At 33.0% G+C, this 20,984-nt stretch overlaps 9 protein-coding genes across 9 annotated transcripts; 2 read left to right on the forward strand and 7 right to left on the reverse strand.

The window, feature by feature from the left end:
* Positions 1 to 81: 81 nt before the first annotated feature.
* Positions 82 to 8,662, forward strand: LOC130665722 (uncharacterized). Its single transcript, XM_057466258.1, has 5 exons — positions 82 to 411; positions 487 to 629; positions 4,807 to 5,127; positions 5,195 to 7,966; positions 8,092 to 8,662. Exons 2-5 carry the CDS (start codon positions 582 to 584, stop codon positions 8,104 to 8,106), a joined length of 3,156 nt encoding a protein of 1,051 aa, XP_057322241.1. The 5' UTR covers positions 82 to 411; positions 487 to 581; the 3' UTR covers positions 8,107 to 8,662.
* LOC130665730 (uncharacterized) lies at positions 1,841 to 3,155 on the reverse strand. Its single transcript, XM_057466271.1, has one exon. The coding sequence runs from the start codon at positions 2,911 to 2,913 to the stop codon at positions 2,416 to 2,418; it is 498 nt and encodes a 165-aa protein (XP_057322254.1). The 5' UTR covers positions 2,914 to 3,155; the 3' UTR covers positions 1,841 to 2,415.
* LOC130665728 (uncharacterized) lies at positions 8,472 to 9,522 on the reverse strand. Its single transcript, XM_057466269.1, has 2 exons — positions 8,850 to 9,522; positions 8,472 to 8,784 (listed from the first exon to the last, which is right to left on the reverse strand). Exons 1-2 carry the CDS (start codon positions 9,380 to 9,382, stop codon positions 8,724 to 8,726), a joined length of 594 nt encoding a protein of 197 aa, XP_057322252.1. The 5' UTR covers positions 9,383 to 9,522; the 3' UTR covers positions 8,472 to 8,723.
* A 144-nt stretch (positions 9,523 to 9,666) lies between these two features.
* LOC130665729 (uncharacterized) lies at positions 9,667 to 10,516 on the reverse strand. Its single transcript, XM_057466270.1, has one exon. The coding sequence runs from the start codon at positions 10,366 to 10,368 to the stop codon at positions 9,787 to 9,789; it is 582 nt and encodes a 193-aa protein (XP_057322253.1). The 5' UTR covers positions 10,369 to 10,516; the 3' UTR covers positions 9,667 to 9,786.
* On the reverse strand, positions 10,441 to 11,325 carry LOC130665726 (uncharacterized). Its single transcript, XM_057466268.1, has 3 exons — positions 11,143 to 11,325; positions 10,650 to 11,077; positions 10,441 to 10,582 (listed from the first exon to the last, which is right to left on the reverse strand). Exons 1-3 carry the CDS (start codon positions 11,311 to 11,313, stop codon positions 10,516 to 10,518), a joined length of 666 nt encoding a protein of 221 aa, XP_057322251.1. The 5' UTR covers positions 11,314 to 11,325; the 3' UTR covers positions 10,441 to 10,515.
* A 252-nt stretch (positions 11,326 to 11,577) lies between these two features.
* On the reverse strand, positions 11,578 to 13,065 carry LOC130665194 (endonuclease III-like protein 1). The gene is made up of 5 exons (XM_057465498.1): positions 13,044 to 13,065; positions 12,851 to 12,954; positions 12,479 to 12,785; positions 12,159 to 12,217; positions 11,578 to 12,094 (listed from the first exon to the last, which is right to left on the reverse strand). Exons 1-5 carry the CDS (start codon positions 13,063 to 13,065, stop codon positions 11,678 to 11,680), a joined length of 909 nt encoding a protein of 302 aa, XP_057321481.1. The 3' UTR covers positions 11,578 to 11,677.
* Positions 13,066 to 13,369: 304 nt separating this feature from the next.
* On the forward strand, positions 13,370 to 13,750 carry LOC130665195 (nucleosome assembly protein 1-like 1-B). Its single transcript, XM_057465499.1, has one exon. The coding sequence runs from the start codon at positions 13,370 to 13,372 to the stop codon at positions 13,748 to 13,750; it is 381 nt and encodes a 126-aa protein (XP_057321482.1).
* Positions 13,751 to 16,156: 2,406 nt separating this feature from the next.
* LOC130665731 (endonuclease III-like protein 1) lies at positions 16,157 to 17,452 on the reverse strand. The gene is made up of 2 exons (XM_057466273.1): positions 16,696 to 17,452; positions 16,157 to 16,631 (listed from the first exon to the last, which is right to left on the reverse strand). Exons 1-2 carry the CDS (start codon positions 17,419 to 17,421, stop codon positions 16,215 to 16,217), a joined length of 1,143 nt encoding a protein of 380 aa, XP_057322256.1. The 5' UTR covers positions 17,422 to 17,452; the 3' UTR covers positions 16,157 to 16,214.
* A 640-nt stretch (positions 17,453 to 18,092) lies between these two features.
* Positions 18,093 to 20,678, reverse strand: LOC130664912 (kelch domain-containing protein 10 homolog). The gene is made up of 3 exons (XM_057465098.1): positions 19,890 to 20,678; positions 19,468 to 19,818; positions 18,093 to 18,485 (listed from the first exon to the last, which is right to left on the reverse strand). The coding sequence occupies exons 1-3, from the start codon at positions 20,529 to 20,531 to the stop codon at positions 18,309 to 18,311; spliced, it is 1,170 nt and encodes a 389-aa protein (XP_057321081.1). The 5' UTR covers positions 20,532 to 20,678; the 3' UTR covers positions 18,093 to 18,308.
* Between the last annotated feature and the right edge of the window lie 306 nt (positions 20,679 to 20,984).

Raw genomic sequence — 20,984 nt, forward strand, 5'->3', positions numbered from 1 at the left:
AGAGGTCTTCCGATCACTGGAGAGTCCATCTGTTATTTTTTCTGCAGGGTTTCTGTGTTGCTAAAACTCCATCTACACTACACTCCAAGTCCAAGTCTACTCTATACTCACACACTTGCAGTTGTTGTTGTTGTTAGGATACTGGACTGTTGATTGGTGTATCTGGTAGCTGCTGTTAATACCTACCGCCTAGATGAGTTAATAAGTGTAGCAGTAGCTGGTGTTTGCTTGTGTTTTAATAGAGTTTCACAGACAGTATCAGTGTTGATCATCACCGGGTACGAATACATGAGCTGTTAGATCGGCTAACAACCCAACAAAAATAATCTATTCATTTATTAATTCACTGGCTCCGGTTCTCTTCACGCACGATACGATACGATACAGTAGTTCTGCGATTCGAGTTATATTGTAGTGTTACTTTTTCATTTTTTTCATGTCTTCATGTACTATTATTTTATCATTTATTTTCTTTTATCAACCCAGAGGTAACGAGGTTGTCAATCGAGTGAGTGCGCTCGGCTATATGCCAGTCAAGGTGGAGCTGGAGCAAGGATCCAAAGGGATCTCCAGGAGCTTCAATGTCTTCCAATAATCTGGACACGGACTCATCGCCTCCGATTATCCAGGTAGTTTATTTATTATTGATTGGCTTATTTATTCAATGGGTAAATAATTTAATAAGTCTTACAAAGTGAAGAATTTATTTTTAATTCAGTGCTTTCGTTACTGATAATAGTTATCGATCCACTAGGAGACAGTTTTGTTGGATTTGTTACGTACGTAAAATTATGATACTGAAAGTGGACATTAAAAATTTTATTTATTTTAAATAAATAAATAAAATACTTGCAGAAAAAAATTCAAATGTATTCCGCATGGTCTGAAAGTTTTATTTTTTATTTTACTTCCACTTGTTTATAAAAATTTTTATGATGAAGTTAGCAGACAATTTAAAATTTTTGAATTTTTTTTCAATGATACTGAAGTTAGCCGACGTCTAATAATTTTTTGACTTTTTTTTAAGCAATAAATTATTAAAAAAAAAATATTTGAAAAATTTGCACCAGTAGTTTTTTGAATTTTCTACATGTGCATATTTTTAGTTTTTTTTTTTTGTAATTTATTTGTTGAAAAAAAAAATCCAAAAATTAGTAATTGTCTGCTAACTTCAGGATCATTTTTTTCAACAGTTTAATTAAAAAAAAAAAAAAACTGAAAATATGCACTTGTAGATAATTTAAAAAACTACATGTGCAATTTTTTTAAACATTTTTTTTTGAATAAATTATTGTCTAAAAAAAAATCAAAAAATTATTAGACGTCGGCTAACTTCAGTATCATAAATTTTTTAATTCTCTGACGTCTGCTACTTTCAGTATCACATAAATATTTTTTAAAAACGATAAATTTAAAAAATTCCACTATTGGCTTTTTAAATTTTCTACATGTGCATATTTTTAGTTTTTTTTTAAATAAACCGAAAATTTTTAATTGTCTACTATAGACTCATACAAAAATTATGAAAAAGTGTCTCAGTATTTGTATATAAATATATTTTTATATAAAATTTTATTTATTTCATTAACAGAAATAAATTATGAATGCGACTGACAATTAGAAATTTTGCAATAAATAAATAAAATAGAAAAGTGCGAAGTTAGAAAATTTTAAAATGAGTACGCGCTTTTTTTTAAATTTATAAATTGTCTGATATCTGGTACATTTAAACTCAAATAAATTAGATTTACATGAATAAAAATAATTACTCGAGTGTAATTATTATCATTTGCAGACAATTGGAGTAATGAATAAATAATTAAGTCGGTTAATTTAAATGGAGTAAATGTTAAGTTGAGTAAATAAAAGCAGAGACGTAGAAAGTAAAATAGCGAATTAGTAGATTGAGATTGACCTCCTGTGATAATTTCCGGTGCATCTGGCACCGTCCCCTCTATTAGATCTCCAAGAATTTGGTATGACACCCTCTTACAAGTTACACGCTGTAATAATAGCGAGTGTGTAAGCCTACATATATATATATTTATATATCAACATTAAATACGTGGTGATGGCATCTGTCTGAGGAAGTTTTGAGTGTCCGCAATAGAATGCAGTGCGCGTGGAACGCGTGTCGTCCACCCGGGGCCAAGGGATATATTTACACATAGAATGTCTCATTAATTTTCTTTTAAACATCTATACATATATACATATATACACATACATAACAAGTCTACGTGCCTTTATACAATAAAAAACCTGGGCTATGTAATAGATATTTTTTTTTTTTATTTATAAATACTGATTGCGGTATAAATAAATTGTTACATTAGACCATTTTATTTATAATTAAAAAATTTATGCTGGATCTTACAGATGATGATTTCTTGGAAAGTCTGGTCCATGAGAAGTTTAGTCAGGTGTCGTAATTTTTTTCTGCGAAGTCAGTGCTCTCGTTGTTCTGATACCAGTGCCGGATATTTTCTGATACCCAGTTGCTGATGATGACTTGGCTTGCAGGCCTCTGATTAATTTTTTATTGTTCACCTCACCACCATCACCAACGTACTTAACTTTTTCAAAATTATTGCTCAGTCCAAGTAAAATTTTACCACCGTCTCCATAGTACACAAGATCACCAAAATTATCGCCCAGTATTTTTATCACACCGCCGTCACCAATTACTTTTATTTTTCCATGATTATTTATAATCGTTAGTTGACAGCCGTCGCCAATTATTTCCAATTGCTGATGATTGGCCTTCATTTTAATTATTAGATTATCTCCATTAAAAAAACCACATGGTTCGTCTATCGGTTTCTTGACCTTGAGTTTCTCTTTATCAATATTATGATTATTATTATCAACGTCACATTTATTGTGACATTTATATAATTTATTGATATTCATTATTATATTTTAAATCCCCAGGTCTAAGAGTCCAAGTGTCCTGAGGTGTTGAAGGTCTTCTAAGAGGCTCGCGTACTTCTCGTGACACTTATTGACTTTAAATAAGTGTTTCCTGTGTCTCGGTTGACGCCTCAATGCTTCCATAATCGGCAGCGCGGTCATATAAAGTCTCGGCCCCTCAACAAAGTTATCATCATTTTTTTTGCTAGCCAATGAGCTTGACAAATCCTTGGTTATTCCCTCGCCTATGTCGTTTGCTAAATTACAACTACACTATCTCCCACTTTATTTTATTACACTTATACTTTCATTACTCAGTACATCTTGATATGATAATAGTAAAAGACTTGTATTGCGTCACATATTAGGCTATTTTTGACATAAACATTTATCTTAATATCAATCATTGATTTTATCAATAAAATTATTTTAATTTAAACTTAAACTATGACCTTTAAATTTGTAATATCTTTATTTTAATATATTTTTTATCAATGGTAAATATTATTATTATTATTATCATTATTATCCTGTAAAAAAATTGCGAAGTGAACGAGGATTAAATCCGGAGTGAATTTGGAGTGAATATAAAGCGGATGACTGTTTGTTTATTTAATCCCCTCGGAGTAAAATTTACTCCGAAGAGAATTATTTTAAAATTAAAATTTCGAATCGGAGTGAATGCGGATTTAAATAAAATTCAGATCACTCCAAAATCACTTCGCTGAAAAGACAGACTCTCGATTTACTCCGCACGTTTTGTTTTTATTCGAAAGTAATTTACTAATAATCGATACATTGTAAAAAATGTGCGGATTAAATCGGGAGTAAATGCGGAGCGGAAGACTAATAATTTATTTAATCTCTTCGGAGTAAAATTTACTCCGAAGGGAAGTTTATTTTAATATAAAAATTTAGAATCGGAGTGAATGTGGATTTTAAAAAAATTCAGATCACTGCTAGAGAAAAAAACTCCGTATTCGGAGTGATTTTTTTTTAAACTCCGAGTGACGGAGTGAATTCGGATTTAAATAAAATCCAGATCACTCCGCTAAAAAGACTCCCGATTTACTCCGTATGCGAAGTGATTTGTTTTAAAAAATATTTTTTTTAATTCGCATATTTTGTTTTTATTCGAAAGTAATTTACTAATAATCGATACACTAAAAAATTTGCGGATTAAATCGGGAGTGAAGACTAATAATTTATTAAATCTCTTCGGAGTAAAATTTACTCCGAAGGGGAATTTATTTTAATATTAAAATTTAGAATCGGAGTGAATGCGGATTTTAAAAAAACTCAGATCGCTAGAGAAAAAAAACTCCATATTCGGAGTGATTTTTTTTTAAACGAGTGACGGAGTGAATTCGGATTTAAGTAAAATTTGTAATCACTCCCAATTTTTTACAGTGTAATGATAAAAATAAATGTCAATGAATTATTATATTATATGTATATATATATATTTTTTTTTTTAATGTAAGTGATAATACGTAGTACGTTATTAAATGATAAGAAACTATAATAATAAAGTGAGAGCGAGCAAGTAGAAATGAGTCAGAATATAATAATAATTATCAAGCGATAATGATTTAACTGTTTTGACAGAACCGGGAAGTCCCGACAAGCGAGTTTATAATATCAGTATGACGTGATGATAGTTTATAAGATATAGATATATAGATAAATCGTTAATAGCACGTGGTAATTTGATTTTGAAAGTAAAATTCAATTATAATTTAATTTTATCACCTTTTGAGTTAATAGTCTTTGTTAATTAATCTTTCATACTCAATTTCCTGATTTAAATAGACTTGAGTCAAATTATTTTACCTCTGGCAAAATAGTATGGAAGCATAAATAAATTTAAAATTCATTTTTTTTTGTTGGCAGGATACAGAGGAGAAAGAAGCCAGAATAAATAATGAACTGAATGAGAAATGCGAATTGAAGGACATTGATCATGATGTCAAAAAATTAGAACTCATACCAGTACCTCCTCTGTACGTCACTCGGCAGGATTCCGGAGTGCCTGAGGATCTTGCGTCACCATGCGCAAAAGATTCAGCGCAAAACGATGATAACTTGGATGACACAGCCAACAGTGACTGCAATGTCACGGTAATTCATGTGTCGGAGACATTAGCCGAGAGTAAAGATAACAAGGATGGCAGTGATAGTGGAGTCGAAGGCTGTACGACTGAAATTGTCCAGGTGATTTACTGTTTTTTTATTTTAAATATAAATAATTTATTATTTACTTATGTAATTTATTCAACAGACAAACGGATACTCTGGAAGCTGCAATGGTCTCGATGAGGTCAGCTGCGACTCGAGTCTAGTGAGCTGCTGCTCAGTGTACGAAGATCCTTGCGGACAACTACCAGACGATTTGAGACTGACTCCGGGTGCTGTTAGCAGCGGAGAAGCCAGTGGATCGTCTCGGACAATTCCTCGAGGTAATGGAGAAGCGACTAGCGAAGGTGGCAGTGAAAGCTCCTCTGTCGCCGGTAGCACTAGTGCCCGGGTAGTATGGACGACACCGAAACGACCGCAGGCAAATGTCAACGTGACGTCTTGTAAAAAAAAAATAATAAAAGTTGAAACCTCACCTAAGAGTTCACGTGGAAGATCCACTTTGCCTGAAGATGATTCACATCGAACTCCTTCCACTACTAGGAGTAAAAGCCGCTCGCAAACTCCGCGAGCAACGCCTTCCAAGCCGCAGACTGTCTCGCGCGAAAGAGCCAAGTCTCGAGACAAGTCCGCGGCTCGCAGTAATGTCGAGTCTAAGGAAACTGCTAAGTCCTGGACCTCGACTGCAAGCACACGAACGAGAACGAGAACACGTCCGATTCCCGACACATTGACGTTGTCAGGAACTTCTGCGCTGGCTAAGGAAATTGATAAAGATCTTGCTGCGAGGGGAGTTGGTCGCGGTACTAGTTTGTCACGATGTCCTTCAACTTCATCTCGAGGACGGAGTACCGCTGGCTCAACACCTTCGGAGGAGTTCAGAAGACCTCTGACTACTTCGAAAACAAGCAAAACTCTTACGCGATCAGTGCAAGAGACTAAAAAATCAAACGAGGTCAAGTGTGCTGAGAGTAAAGCTCTAGATACTTATGGAACCTTCCCGAGGAGAAATAAATCACGGATGTCAATCTTTAAGCCAGAAGAAGTTCAAAAAATAGTCAATAGAGATTCGAGTCTTAGTAGAGCCGATAAAGGAAAAAAAAGAGTAAATTCACGTGAGTCTGCGTTAAATCACAAGGGCTTACCTCCAACTTCTAGGTCCAAGGGTTCGGACAAAATTATAATTTACCACGAAATGAGTGTACAGACGGGTCTGACGGGTCAAGATATTGAGGGAGCTATGGCAGGTCTTCCAACGAAAAACTATGGACCTGAAATTCCTGATCGTGTTACGCGCGAGTGTCAGACTGAAGCCAATGTTGTGTCTCAAGAAGAACTTAAGAGTGCGCTGGACGAAGCAAAACGTTTTGCTGCGGAAGTGGCGGCAATGAAACAAGAGAAGGAAAAATTAGAATCAAAATTATCAGCGACTGAACGTCAATTAGCTAAAGAACGCGCTGACCATTCGTTTACTCGTCAAGAATTGCAAAGCAATTCGCGGAGAATCCTCGCGATTCTCGGAACACCAGCGTCGGAGCAGTCTGAAGGCGGCGACAGTCTTCTGGAACTTGAGTCTCACTTCCAAGAGTCGGGTCAAGTCGTCGCAAATCAGCAACTCGAAATAGCAAATCTTCAAAATCTCTGTCGAATGCTGAATCAAGATCTAGAAAAAAGTTTGGCTGCTCAGAAGACTTTGTTCCAACATCAGCAGGAAGTCGAGGCTGAGACAATGGAGCTGCAGGAATTTTTACAGCTGGAGAAGACAACAATTGCTGAAGCTATGAAAGAAGTCGAAGCGGATTTGAAGGAAAAAGAAGAACTGCTCGCTACTAAAAGCAAAGAATTGGAGTCAAAAACTGATGAATGCAAACATCTTGTTCGTCTAAGTGAGCAAAGACGTCAGGAGAACTTGACACTCGAGCTAAAATTAAATGCCGTCGAGCGCAAAAGCCGTGAATTGATTGTCATTCAGGGCGCTGCTGTTTCAGGAGCTGCTGTTGCTCTTTCTGGACTTGGCTCGCGGTTAGAAGGACTCGTTGAGCAGCTGGTAAAGTCTTACAAGATCTCGGAAAAAGATTTGGAAGACGTCGTCTACCATAACGAGGCTTACAGCAGAAGCAACAGCAGCGGCGAATCAAGTCCTGTTAGTTCAAAGCAGTACAGTTTGAAAGATTGTACCCCCAGTCCTAAGCACAACTCCTTTGTATCAGCAGTAATCGGTGCCATTAGAAACGCCGCGACTCATCCATTTGTCAGCCGACCGAGCAGCAAAAAGTCCGACGCAAAGCAACAGATGTTCAAGGAATTGAGTATGGAATCATCAGCAGATCTTTTAGATTTTGAAACCGAACCGTGTCTTATGATGGAAAGTGTTCTTGAGGATGTCTCAATACCCGACACTTACTCAAGAAATATGGTGTCCAGTAGCGACTCTTTAAGAAGAGCTCTAAGTGTTCCTGAACCCATCACTGACGATGTCACATCACTTTACAAAAGTGATGAGTGCTCTAGTCTCACCAATCTCTCTCAAGCCATTTTGAACCGACGTCAAGCCGAAGAACAGGATGCTGAAGATGACGACGATGACTGTGAGTCTGTAAGCGAATCCGAAGCTACTAGACACACTGACGTTACCGTGCCAACAGCCGATTATTGCACTGCCGTAAATCTTGTCGATCAAGTTATTGATGTTGATAATCTCGTGACTAAGCTACTCAAGGTACTGAGAATAATTCAACTTGATAACGACACATGCATCCGGGAACTTCGTGATATGAAATTAGAATTAGAGGGACGACTTGCCGTAGGCATTAAACAAATCGACGATGTAAAGAAATGTAATTCCGATGAGTCTGTACTCCAGGATAAGGATCAAGAAATGAAAGAAAATATTCCCGATAATTGTAAATCTATTGAAGTAAGTTTTTAAATATTTTTTTTTTCTTAAGATAAAGACCTAGTTCCCTGATCGAGTACTAGTTCTATGATCGGGTACTGGATCTCTTACCTTCAATAATTAATGTTATTTAATTTTTTTTTCAGAATGGAGTTTCTTAAACAACGACAGCTCAATTATACAAAAAAAAAATAGCTCATTAATTCCCGTCCTGGAGCAATTTTAATTAGCATTCTAGTCTATATTTCCTTGGACAATCGACGTTAAGCTTAAAGTGATCTCGCTTAAAAATATACGCTTACCTTTGCACTTTAAAAATATTTAAATCTTATTATTGTATTCGATTTAATTACCGAAGAAATCGCTGTCTTCTTTTTTAAATCGCATTTATTTAAAAGAACAAATTATTTTTATTATTATTTTTTCATAATTTGACTTTATTTAAAAAAATTACAGGACTTGGACAAATCGGGAAATTGTATTATAGAATTAACGAACAAATTTAAAAAAAAAAAACTTCAGGGTCTAGCAGTTTACTAAAAAAATTTTAATGTTCTGCCAGTAATTGTACAGATATAGACTCTAGGAATTTTTTTACGTACAAAAAATGCATAAATGTTATTGAAAATAACGAATACAAAGCAGAATATATGCTACTAAATACTTTTGTCTGTATTCTAATACCAAATAAATATCATTTTAATAAAAAAAAAAAAATTATAAGTATCACTTTTAATTATTAATTATAAAATACTTAAGTAATTAAATATAAGAAGATTCAGTGCTGGACAATTCTTCGCAGGAGCGGTGTAAGGAAGCTGACGAGTTTGACGTGAGGTCTGAAAAAAAATTAATTTTAAAATAATAATAATTAATAATTAATAAAAATAAATATTTTATTTACCTCGATACTGATTTTTTTAGCGAAGCTTCAGATTTTGTCTTTTCCGCAGGTTTTTCATCCGTGGGTTTGTCTTCTGCAGGTTTGCCATCCACAGGCTTATCATCACCAGGCTTATCATCACCAGGTTTATCATCTCCAGGTTTATCATCTCCAGGTTTTGAAATTGGTTTCGAATCTTGAGGTTTAGATTCTTGTGGTTTACCTCCAAGTCCAGCAAGTCCAGATAACAAATCATTATCACTGCCAGCAACTGCACCAGCAAGTAAAATGGCTTCTACAGGAGCAACGACGACAAAGAAACCATCAACATGAATCCGATAGTTCTCCGTTCCGTTTTGTCGCTGATCGTAAGTGTCCTTTGTCGGTGAAGCTGTTGAACCATCAGTAAAATTATCCGGAAGTGATGCAGAATCGTCGTCCGTTCTGTGTTCCAGGCGTAAAAATGAGGCTGGTCCAGCGTTTACGCAACTTGTTATTGTAAGTAGAAGTGTAAAGACTGTTTTGAAGACTCTCATGTTGATGATGAAGACCATGGTGCTGATTTATAGAACCTGCCTGTCGTGTAACTGACAGAAGACTACAGAAGATCAAGATCCAGCGAACTCGTTTTTACTAGTTCCCCACTCTCTGTACTTCTTCTTCTGCTTTATTCCTTTCGCTCACCTACGGTCACTTCCGATCGCTGCACTCAAACCCCAGGTTCAAGGACCTGCCGTGAACTTGAACAAGCCCAAGAATCTCTTACTTAACATTCTATTTTTACTTGTATTGGCTGCTTATATAATCTCAAGTATTTAAATAAAAATAAAATAAACTATTACAATCTCTACCACTTTTTATTTTTACTTTTATTTATCATTACGATTACAACCATCGATAATTATCATTATAAAATAATCTTATTCTAAATAAAAAAAAAATTAAATTGTTACAAAATTTAATTTTTTAGTGAAGAAACAAACTGACAGATACCAAAACGATCGCGAAATCTTCCAGGTCCACAATTTTCTATGCCGTCTCCAAGTAATTTAGACTCTGCGTAATCAGTCACTTGCTCAGTGTCATTATTGGAATCAACGTTTTTAATTTCTTTGTCTTTATTTTTATCTTCTTGCTCAGTAGTGTCATGGATATCACGTCCGAGTTTAAAATCTTCTTCAAGTAAAACCATGTCTGTATTTTTATCATCACTTCCTTTTATTTCATTTCCCAGTTTGCTTTTTTTAAACTCCAACAATTGTTCCAGGACACTGGGAAACGAGTCAAAGTCATCGGAAGATGAAGCCGGTGGTTTTGGTGGATCGACATTTGGTACCAGTATGAAGAAATATAGATTTTTTAAAGTTGCGTGAACGTTTAGATCGCCGTCTTGACGCTGATCATAAGATGCCGGTGATCCTGACACTGCAAGAATACAGAACACTGAATACACTATCAACTGCATGACTTCTTCGTTGAGCAAAGACGACTGAGATACTGAGGAATATCGAGAACAAGTCCCGTTATTTTTCAGATGCATACGTGGAAGAAGAGAGAGAAACAAGTCGAGGTCAAGGTCCTCAGTAATCACAGGCTAGAAAAAAAAGCTCTCCGATAAAACTTTAAACAAATTCAGGATCTGGGTCAATTAGATTTTTACTCTCGGATTGTCATCATATTTTTCGGTCTATGATGAGACACGCGAGTCTTTGCTGGTTTCTTCTTTGCTGATTTTTGGCGCCAACTTCATCAGTCTGATTTTTAAAAATAAATATTAGAGGACTAGATTTTTTTTTTCTTTACTAAAGATAATAAACTTACGGTAAAAATGATAAACGTCTACGGATTATTTTACGACAGCGTCCTTTAGCATCTGAGCTGTATCCTGACGGACATTCTTTGGAAATCGAATCACGTCGATTTATTTCTGTATAATTTTTTATTTTTTTTTCTGTCGTTGATTGAGTTGTTGAAGTTATTGGAGATGCGCTCGTTGTTTTTTCAGATTCTAAGGACTCTTTTGATGTTGATGTTGATACTGATGCTGTGGGTGTTGATGAAGTGACTGCTGATTCAGAACTAGATGACGATGATGATGATGATGATGATGATGGTGATGAAGTAGTTGAAGATGCAGGAATAGTTGGCCAGGTGTGCCAGGGCTCGACTGAAGTCGTAGAACCCGAAGTCGTGGGTTTGGAGATCGGTTTTATTGTGAAGTCGGCGTAGTCATAAGAGTAATTGTAGTCCTGTAAAATAAAGTAAAAATAAATGAATGTAAGTTCTTGTTTATTGTTTATAAAAGGAAGCATACCACATAGTCCCCCAGAAGATCGGTGTCCACGAGCGCAACGACCTGGATGTCTTTAAAGTCGAGCTGGACGTTGAGATCCCCGGTTTGACGCTGATCATAGCTTGCAGGAAGTGCATCAGCAGATCGGCACACGAGAATACCAGCGAGTAAAAATAAAAAGTTCAGCTGCATTATGTTTCCTGGTAGTTTTTCACCGGGTCACAAGAGAACGAACTGCCTGCAGTAGAGTCTGTGAGGCTGTTCTTTAAACCAACAAGCACTGACGGGTGAGAGTGACTGAGGTAATAGTTGGCTATTCTGCCTCTAGAACCGGTATTTTTGCTACATCCTTCGGCGTTATCCTGCCGCAAGAAAAACTCTTCAGTTTATCGACCGGACATTGGCCCCGGACTCCCGTACAATGGCCTCGAGCTTAGAGTTCTTGAATACTAATACAGTCTACTTTTTATTCAAGGATCTTTTCAATAATTTAAATTACACGTGTATTTTTTTTATTCAAAATAGATTTTTTTCGTTTATTTTTAATACATAAATTTTATTTCTTAACTTTCTTATTTTTAGTTGGACTTTTGATAGCAGAAGGGCAGGATTTGTTGAGTAGACATTGATCGCACTTTGGGTTTTGACCCAAGCAAAAATTCTGCCCGAAACCAACGAACAGAAAATTTATTTCAGACCACAAGTCTCGGGGTAACCAGGACTCCAATTGTTTTCTCGTTTCCTCGGGAATGGTTGTAGGTTTTTTAACCCAGTGCAGACGGTTGCAGACTCTGTGGACGTGGGTATCGACTCCTATTCCTGATACTTCATTCCAGGCAGACAACATCGCGAGATGTCCTACCTTAGGACCCACGCCCGGAAGACTACAAAGTTCTTTGATGTTACGAGGAATGTCTCCATTGTATTTCTCGATCAAAATTCCAGTTGTTTGCTTTATGAACTGCACCTTCCTCTGCAAAAGTACAAAAAAAGGTTGAATATAAATGTTTATTTATCAAAGATTAAATTTTTCTTACCTTTACAAAACTCACTGGACGAATCAGCTGACCCAGGTCTTCATCAGATGTATCAATAATTTTTTTTGATCAGTTGACGGCACACCATCGGCTACATTCCCACTCGCTACTGAAATTAGCTGACGTCTCATAATTTTTGGATTTTTTAAAAAACGATAAGTTATAAAATAGAAATATTTTTAAAAATTGCACCTGTAGTTTTTTAAATTTTCTACATGTGCATTTTTTTTTTAAATTGATTTGTTAAAAAAATATTCAAAAATTGTAAACTGTTTGCTAACTTCAGGATAGGTATTTAATAAAAATTAACAAGTTATCACCTGTCGAATCAAATAATTTACTACAGTACTCGCAAAGTTCTCGATTTTCATCACTATCTTCTTGAGTTTGAGAATTGCAGTTCAATGAAGCTGCCTCTAGTTCTCTATGTTTTGATCTGACAGCTAAAGCTGAAGAATTCTCAGCATTCCTGGGGGATATTCTAATCAGTTGAACCAAAGGCGAATAACTTGGCGAGATATTCAATTTTTCATTTACCAGACAAGTAGTCGATGAACTTTCAGCTACAGGTTCGGCAGCAAGAGTGACGTCTCGTTGTGTTGATGAACAGTCATAATTATCATCAATCTAAAATTAAACAGACAAATGAGTGGATAATAAATAAATTTATTTAAAGATTTAAAATTATTTACTCTAGCGAGCGATGACTCCTCTGCACTCTTCGGTACTTCAACCGGGTCAGCTGATTGAGAGTTATAACAAATTGATGAAACAATATCTTCAGCTGAATCTTCCACTTTAATTTTATCATCTTCATTAATTTTGACAGAACCAGTCTGTTTATTATTTTTGTTTAAATTATTATTGAGATCGTTAAGTAAAAACTTCTTTGAATGTTTATTGTCATTGAGTTTTGACAGATTAGAGGAATGAGGGGCTAGAGAGAGGATTGAATGAATGTCTTGGGCTCTGAGGGTTGTAGTAGCCTCTCTCTAGCCCCTCGATTCCTCATTGGAGGGGGTAGTTGGTCTATGGGGGTACGATGACATCACTTAAGCCAAAATTCCAAGTCTCAACTGCTAAACTTATATCATTAATTTGTTAGTTGACGGTGCATCGACAAGTCATCTATATTTGATAATTAAAAATTAGTAAAACAGTTTATACCAACCAGTACTTGGATTAACACAAAATTTCTTATTTATAACAACATGGCGTCTCATAAACTACAACGTCGGATTCAAGCGCTGAAGAACATTCAATATGAGTATTTCGAAATTCAACGCCAAATCGATGATAAACTGGATGAAATAAAAATTCAATTTGAACCAGCGATCGGAAATTTGAATAAAAGACGACACAGTATTATTGGTAGTTCCCACGAACCCGATGATGAGGAATATATAGCGATCGATGGCGGAGAAGAAACTACCAAAACAATTATGAGGAATTTAGAATGTGATGTAGAAGGTGAACTTGAAGGTGTTCCTAATTTTTGGTTAACTGTGTTACAAAATAATAATACAACGAAAAGAATGATTCGTAAAAGAGACGTACCGATACTTAAATTCCCTGTGGAAAAGGTCTTATAAAATCTCATAAAAAAAATTGGCTATGAGAAAACGATCAGTATTTGTCCACGAAAAATCTCAAAAATTCTTATACAATTATTTTCTCATACATGGTGCATCAAAAAAAAATTTTTCTTAAAATTCTCATATAAATCATCAGAATCTATAAGAAACAGAAGCTGTAATATTGTGATTATAAGTATTTATAAGTTTTCGAAAAATGTAAAGTTTACAATTGAGTAGATTTTGGAAATGAATAAGATTGTATGAGACGATTTCTGAAGTAATCATACAAGATTTGATACTGATTAATCAATGTGATTACAGTAATTTTCCATATAATAACGAAAAAATTTATGAGATTGATTAAGGTTTATATGCTTACTTATTGAATTTTTTAGCATGAATTCAAAAAGTATTTATTATGTATACTCAAGAATATTTTTATGAGTATTTATGCCGAAAATCCTTAGCAATCTATTCACCAAAAATCTATGAAATTGAGTCAGTTTATTTATTCATCAAAAATTACTCAAGTAATATTAAATATTAAAGTCATGATGTATTATGGGATATACTATAAGGTACTTGTTGGTCTGTCAAATGACAGAGGATTACTCGAATAAAATCGTATTGAAATTTGGAATATAACACTTCTGAAATAAATGTCTTACCAGGGACACTACATGTCGTAGGCGCGATCTCGTGGCGAGCACCGAACTACTCCCGCTGCTGCTGCCTAGCACCGGTGACTTTCCCCTTCTCCATATCGATCTTTTCTCCCAAAAAATTTTTTCTCTTAGCTTAAGCAACTTTTGTTATTTTGGTCGGAGAATACAAAAATACTTGCGTGCAATTTTTAAAAAGTTAAATGCCGTTTTTTCTGTTTTACGATTCTCTCACTAGTTAGAAACTACGAGAGTTCGACAAACATCGAAAAAAATATTAGTTTTTATAAACAAATGCGCATAACAGAAGATTAGCGATGACTAAAAATTTTTATAACAGCTTATTTGAAAGATCGTTTAATCCTTTATAAAATCGGCCAGAATGTTTATTTTCGTATCTCTAATAGTTTAAAAGTTATATTAGTTTTTTAGTAGACAAATGAAGTAGCCGCTGCAACTTTTGTAGCACGTATTTTTTAAAAGTACAATAAAAAATTGAAAAAAATTTTTTCCTATACTTTGTTATATGTGGTCGTATTTGTAAATTTTATAAGATTCAGAAAAAAAATATAACAAAGTTGAAAATTTGTTTATAACAAATTGGTAAGTTAATAAACAATGAAATTGTTGATAAAAAAAATTTTTTTTTTTGTTACTTTATAGAGGACTGTCAATTATGATTTTTAGATAAAAAATAATTTCTTAACTAATTATTTAAACCATCGAAATATAAAAAAAACGATTATAAACAATTAAAAATTATTATTAAGGAAAATTTTTTTTTTTTTAAATCATAATATTTGTAATAGAATGAATTTGTGAAAAAAAATTTTTTTAAAATATTGAAATAATCAATTTGTTTATAAAAAATTTATCAACAAATGACGGAAAAATTTTTTTTTCCAAATCAATTGATATTTTGTATTAATGAAAGAACGATAATATGATGATTAAGAAAAAAAAAAATTTTTTTAGCAACATTACTTAGATTTTTCAGTTTTTGTTCAAGTACAAAAATTATTATAAACAAAGTATGAATATTTTTTTAACTTTTATCGCGTGATCTTGTTGAGTATGTATGTAAGAAAGGCTCCACGAAGCGAAAAATTTATACGACAATTATTTAAACATTTTTTCTCATTTACAATGAAGACGTAAGTTCGAGAAAATTTTGTTAGTTAACAATCGTTCAACTTGTTGAAAAATTAACTTTAAGTAAAATTTCCAACTGGAATAAATTATTTAAAGTGTTCAGAATACACCATAATTTTTTAAAATTAAAAAAAATATATTTAATACCTTAAATAAATTAATTAATGTGTCGTACTCGCTTTTGACGCTGCGCGCGCAACTTAAGAATGTCGCGCGGAGACCCATTTTCAGCGTTAAATTAAAATTATAAATAATGGAGATAGAAATCCGGGAGGTGGGAGTTTTTTTTTGGAAATTTCCTCCTCTTTAAGAATCTTTTTGTTAGATTTCTTAAATATTAATAGTTTATGAAATATTGGCAAAAAACGAAAAGCCTGTTTTTTTTCATCTTAATTTGTTTATAACTTTTGCAATTTTTTACGTGCTAATACAATCTTTTGGCACATTTTTCTAGACGTCATTCCGGATCCAATGAACTATCTCACCTAATTTTAAGAGCAGTATCTCTATTTTCGACCATTTTCAACTTATCGACTAGACTATTAGAGTTCTTGAATACTAATACAGTCTACTTTTTATTCAAGGATCTTTTCAATAATTTAAATTATACATGTATTTTTTTTATTCAAAATAGATTTTTTTCGTTTATTTTTAATACACAAATTTTATTTCTTAACTTTCTTATTTTTAGTTGGACTTTTGATAGCAGAAGGGCAGGATTTGTTGAGTAGACATTGATCGCACTTTGGGTTTTGACCCAAGCAAACATTCTGCCCGAAACCAACGAACAGAAAATTTATTTCAGACCACAAGTCTCGGGGTAACCAGGACTCCAATTGTTTTCTCGTTTCCTCGGGAATGGTTGTAGGTTTTTTAACCCAGTGCAGACGGTTGCAGACTCTGTGGACGTGGGTATCGACTCCTATTCCTGATACTTCATTCCAGGCAGACAACATCGCGAGATGTCCTACCTTAGGACCCACGCCCGGAAGACTACAAAGTTCTTTGATGTTACGAGGAATGTCTCCATTGTATTTCTCGATCAAAATCCCAGTTGTTTGTTTTATGAACTGCACCTTCCTCTGCAAAAATACAAAAAGGGGTTCAATATAAATGTTTATTTATCAAGAATTAAATTTTTCTTACCTTGACAAAACTGACTGGACGAATCAGCTGACCCAGGTCTTCATCAGACGTATCAATAATTTTTTTTGGATTGAACCCATGTTCTCTCAGCCGCTTGACTACTGGATAAATCAACTGATCTCTTGTCAAAGTACTCATCATTACAGCAATTAGTGATTGATACCGACGAACTTCGGGTGCTATTTTAGGATCTGAGTTTATGTAAGCGTCCAATTGCTCTTCTGCCTGTGGGTTAATTACTTTCATTTCTTTTATCAGGTCCCATGTTTCTTGCCAGTTCTTCGGCGACCAGGTACTTGATTTCTCACCACCAGATTCCTCATATTTTATTTCAACAGGTTTACGTTTTCTTGATGTTTTTTTGGATTCTAAATCTTGTGATTGAACTTCGGTTTCTTTTTCAACAGGTTCACGTTTTCTTGATGATTTTTTAGATTCTAAATCTTGTAATTGAACTTCGGTTTTTTTTTCAACAGGTTTACGTTTTCTTGATGATTTTTTGGATTCTAAATCTTGTGATGGGATTTCAGTTTCTTTTTCAACAGGTTCACGTTTTCTTGATGTTTTTTTAGATTCTAAATCTTGTGATGGGATTTCAGTTTCTTCTTCAACAGATTTAGTAGTTAATTTTTTTTTATCAGCTTTTGTTTTCTTACCAGAACGGATTACCCGTTGATTGTTTGAATCAGACATTTTAAAAAGTAGTTTTCGAATACAAGCAAACATTCAACTGACAAAAATAGTAAACATAGAAATAGTGTATAGTAAAATAATTTAGTATATTACGTGCGAAAATTTATACTTTAATTTGTAATTATTGAATTATGTAATAATAAAAATAAAAAATAACAGTGAGTTTGAAGCTGACGTCATTTTTTAAATTTTTAAATAAATGAATAAAATGTCAGTAGAATAAAAATTTAAAAATTGATAATTAGATACTTGAAAAATAAGTACGCGCATTTTTATGTGTGAATGTACCAGATATAAAACAATTTAAAATCAATAAATTGATTAATTACAATAATGAAATTTAAAAAAAAGCGCGTGCTAATTTTTTAATTATTGAAATACGGATTTTTAAATTTTAAATTTACGTACTTTTTATTTATTTATTTATTCAAAAATTTTTAAAATCGATAATCGTCGGCTAAGTTCACACTCATAAAATAACCGACATTTGAAAAAAAAAAGAAATTTATTTGATTCAAAATGTAATTAATTTATAAGAAATTTTCAAATAAATATTTTATGGAAAATAATTTTTTATTTTAGAAAATTAGTTGATATTTTACATTAATTATAAAATTATTTACTGATGCTAAATTACAAACTTAAAAAAGGCAAAAGGTATGAACTATACATACATTTATTAGTTTACGATAAATGAATAATTAGTTAATATTTTTTTTCAAATTATTATGAATAAGTAATAAATAAGTATGATAAGTTTTTTAAAATAACAAGATTATAATTAATAACAAAATTAAATAAATAATAAATTATTTTTAAAACTGACAGAATACTGAAAATTATCTTAAGTAACGGCATTAATACTTGAGGTTTTGAATTTCCATAATGAGGTTTTAAAATTCTAGACTTTAACAATAAACTTATTCTTTAAATTTTGATAAGAATAATTTCCATGGAATCCCGAGAGATTTTATTTGTTTTCGTGACTTAGCAGCCAAGTTCGGATGGTGACGTTCCAAAGTTTTCCAAGCCAAGTATTCAAGTTTTGGAACAGTTATCCAGACAGAATATACTGCAGTAGAACATGACGTACAATTCTAAATAAATAAAATATATTAATATATATTATGATATATCATATTGCTGATTATTATCCCTATCCATAAGTTCCCACACAGAAAAGAATTTCTCGCCCCAAAAAAATTTTTCTTGACTCAAAAAAATTTCTTAAGGCAGATAAAATTTTTTTTGAGACAAGTAAAAATTTTTTGCACCAAGAAATTCTTTTTTTCTTGTGGATAGAATCCACTCGGGTCAAAAACCGGATATAAATCATTACGTCGACTGATTTATATGCAGTTTTTGATGATCCTGAAGGTAGCAGACAATTCAAAACTTTTGGATTTCTTTTTTGAACAATTAAATTTGAAGAAAAAAAAACTAAAAATATGCACATGTAGAAAATTTAAAAAACTACAGGTGCAATTTTTTCAAATATTTTTTTTCTTCTGGTTTATCGTCTAAAAAAAAATCAAAAAATTATTAGACGTCTGCTAACTTCAATATCATTTTTGGATGATCCTGAAGATAGCAGACAATTCAAAATTTTTGGATTTCTTTTTTGAACAATTAAATTTGAAAAAAAAAAAACTAAAAATATGCACATGTAGAAAATTTGAAAAACTACAGGTGCAATTTTTTCAAATATTTTTTTTCTTCTGGTTTATCGTCTAAAAAAAAATCAAAAAATTATTAGACGTCTGCTAACTTCAATATCATTTTTGGATGATCCTGAAGGTAGCAGACAATTCAAAATTTTTGGATTTCTTTTTTGAACAATTAAATTTGAAAAAAAAAAAACTAAAAATATGCACATGTAGAAAATTTGAAAAACTACAGGTGCAATTTTTTCAAATATTTTTTTTCTTCTGGTTTATCGTCTAAAAAAAAATCAAAAAATTATTAGACGTCTGCTAACTTCAATATTATAGTTTTGGACCCATTTGAGTTGATTCTATAAGAATTTTTGGATAGAAATATAATAATAATAATAATAAACACAATAAAAATGATAATTACTTCACCACAGCGGGCATTTTGATTAAGAAACCCACCGCAGAGAAACAATCGTCCCTCTGATGTGGTGCACATCGAATGATAATCAACAGGAATTGGTAAAATGGTCCCTAATTTTTCCAAGCATGTCCATTGAAAACTTCTAAGATTCAGCTTCCAAACATCGTTATAAACATAATAATCTTTCTCTCCACCAGATAATATAACACTTGTTTCACCAGTTGTCGGATCGTCATATTGCGCAACTGCATATGCGTCTCTTTCTTTTTTTGGAAAACTCGTCTTGTGTCTTTTATCTCCATGGGTGTCAAATTTTTTCCACTTACGAGTGACCAAATCAAAGGCAGGAATTTTCTGAAATAATTAATAATTTATGTCATCAAATAATTATTCAAATCTGACTTTAATTAATTTATGTAAATTACCATGAAGCTTTCGTTGATTACAGGCCGACCCATAAACATAGTCCGCATATCAACGACTGGACGAAGAAGAAATATATGTCGTCCATCAAATATCAAAGTATGGCCACTGAAGTATGGTTCATTAGGATCTTTTCCGGTACATTTATAAACACACTCCCATTTTAAATTATTTGTGTCAAGCCGGTAAACGTCAGCACAGTCTTTTTCATCATCCTTAGAACCTCCGATTGCGTAAAAATAATTTCCATGGGAAATAAAATTAACTGGAAACATAGAAGTTGGTATGTCTCCAGTTAATGGAACTACGCGCATAGTTTCAGTGTCCAAATCAAACTCATGTAATTTACTGGTCACAGCTGGAGAAAGTAAATTATTTAGAAAAGTTAAAATAATTAATTTTCTTTCATGAAATGCCGCTGCAAGTATGCTGTCCAGTCGAAATAATAAACGGTTTCCTTCATTCATAAACTTCCATTGTCGTGTCTCCAAACTGAAGACCATCAAATCAAGAGAACTGATTTTGAAACTGTAAAGATTTTTCCCATCGCAATAAAGTATTGGCTCCGTACGACACTTTGGTAATATTGGACTTTTAGTAACGTATTCAGTAAATTTGAATGGATTAAATTTAGATTTACTCATTGTTCAGATAATTCTTGATAAACTTTTCTTATTTTATAGAAATAGAACAGACTTACTGCGTAGGTTATTTACACTTTGCACGCAAAAAGCAACAAGTAGCAACCAGCGTCTTGGTTTAAATTCATGTATGGACTAACATGTGCGACTGCGCATGCGATATATGAATATGAATATATATATATATATATACTGTGTAAAGTTCTTGTGGTGTGAGTCTGAGTTTATTTGGTAATTAATTTCTGTTTCTTCTTATAAATGATTTCTTCTTAAAATTAAAGCTGGGCCGTACTAAAAAATTCTTGAATTTTCAATTTCTATTAATTTATTAATTGATTATCATTACAGCGATTTTTTATGATCCTGAAGTTAGCCGACGTCTAATAATTTTTGGATTTTTTTTTAGACGGTAAATTTAAAAAAAAGAAATATTTTAAAAAATTGCACCTGTAGTTT

Source organism: Microplitis mediator, chromosome 3, assembly GCF_029852145.1.
Source record: "Microplitis mediator isolate UGA2020A chromosome 3, iyMicMedi2.1, whole genome shotgun sequence".
NCBI lineage: Eukaryota > Metazoa > Arthropoda > Insecta > Hymenoptera > Braconidae > Microplitis > Microplitis mediator.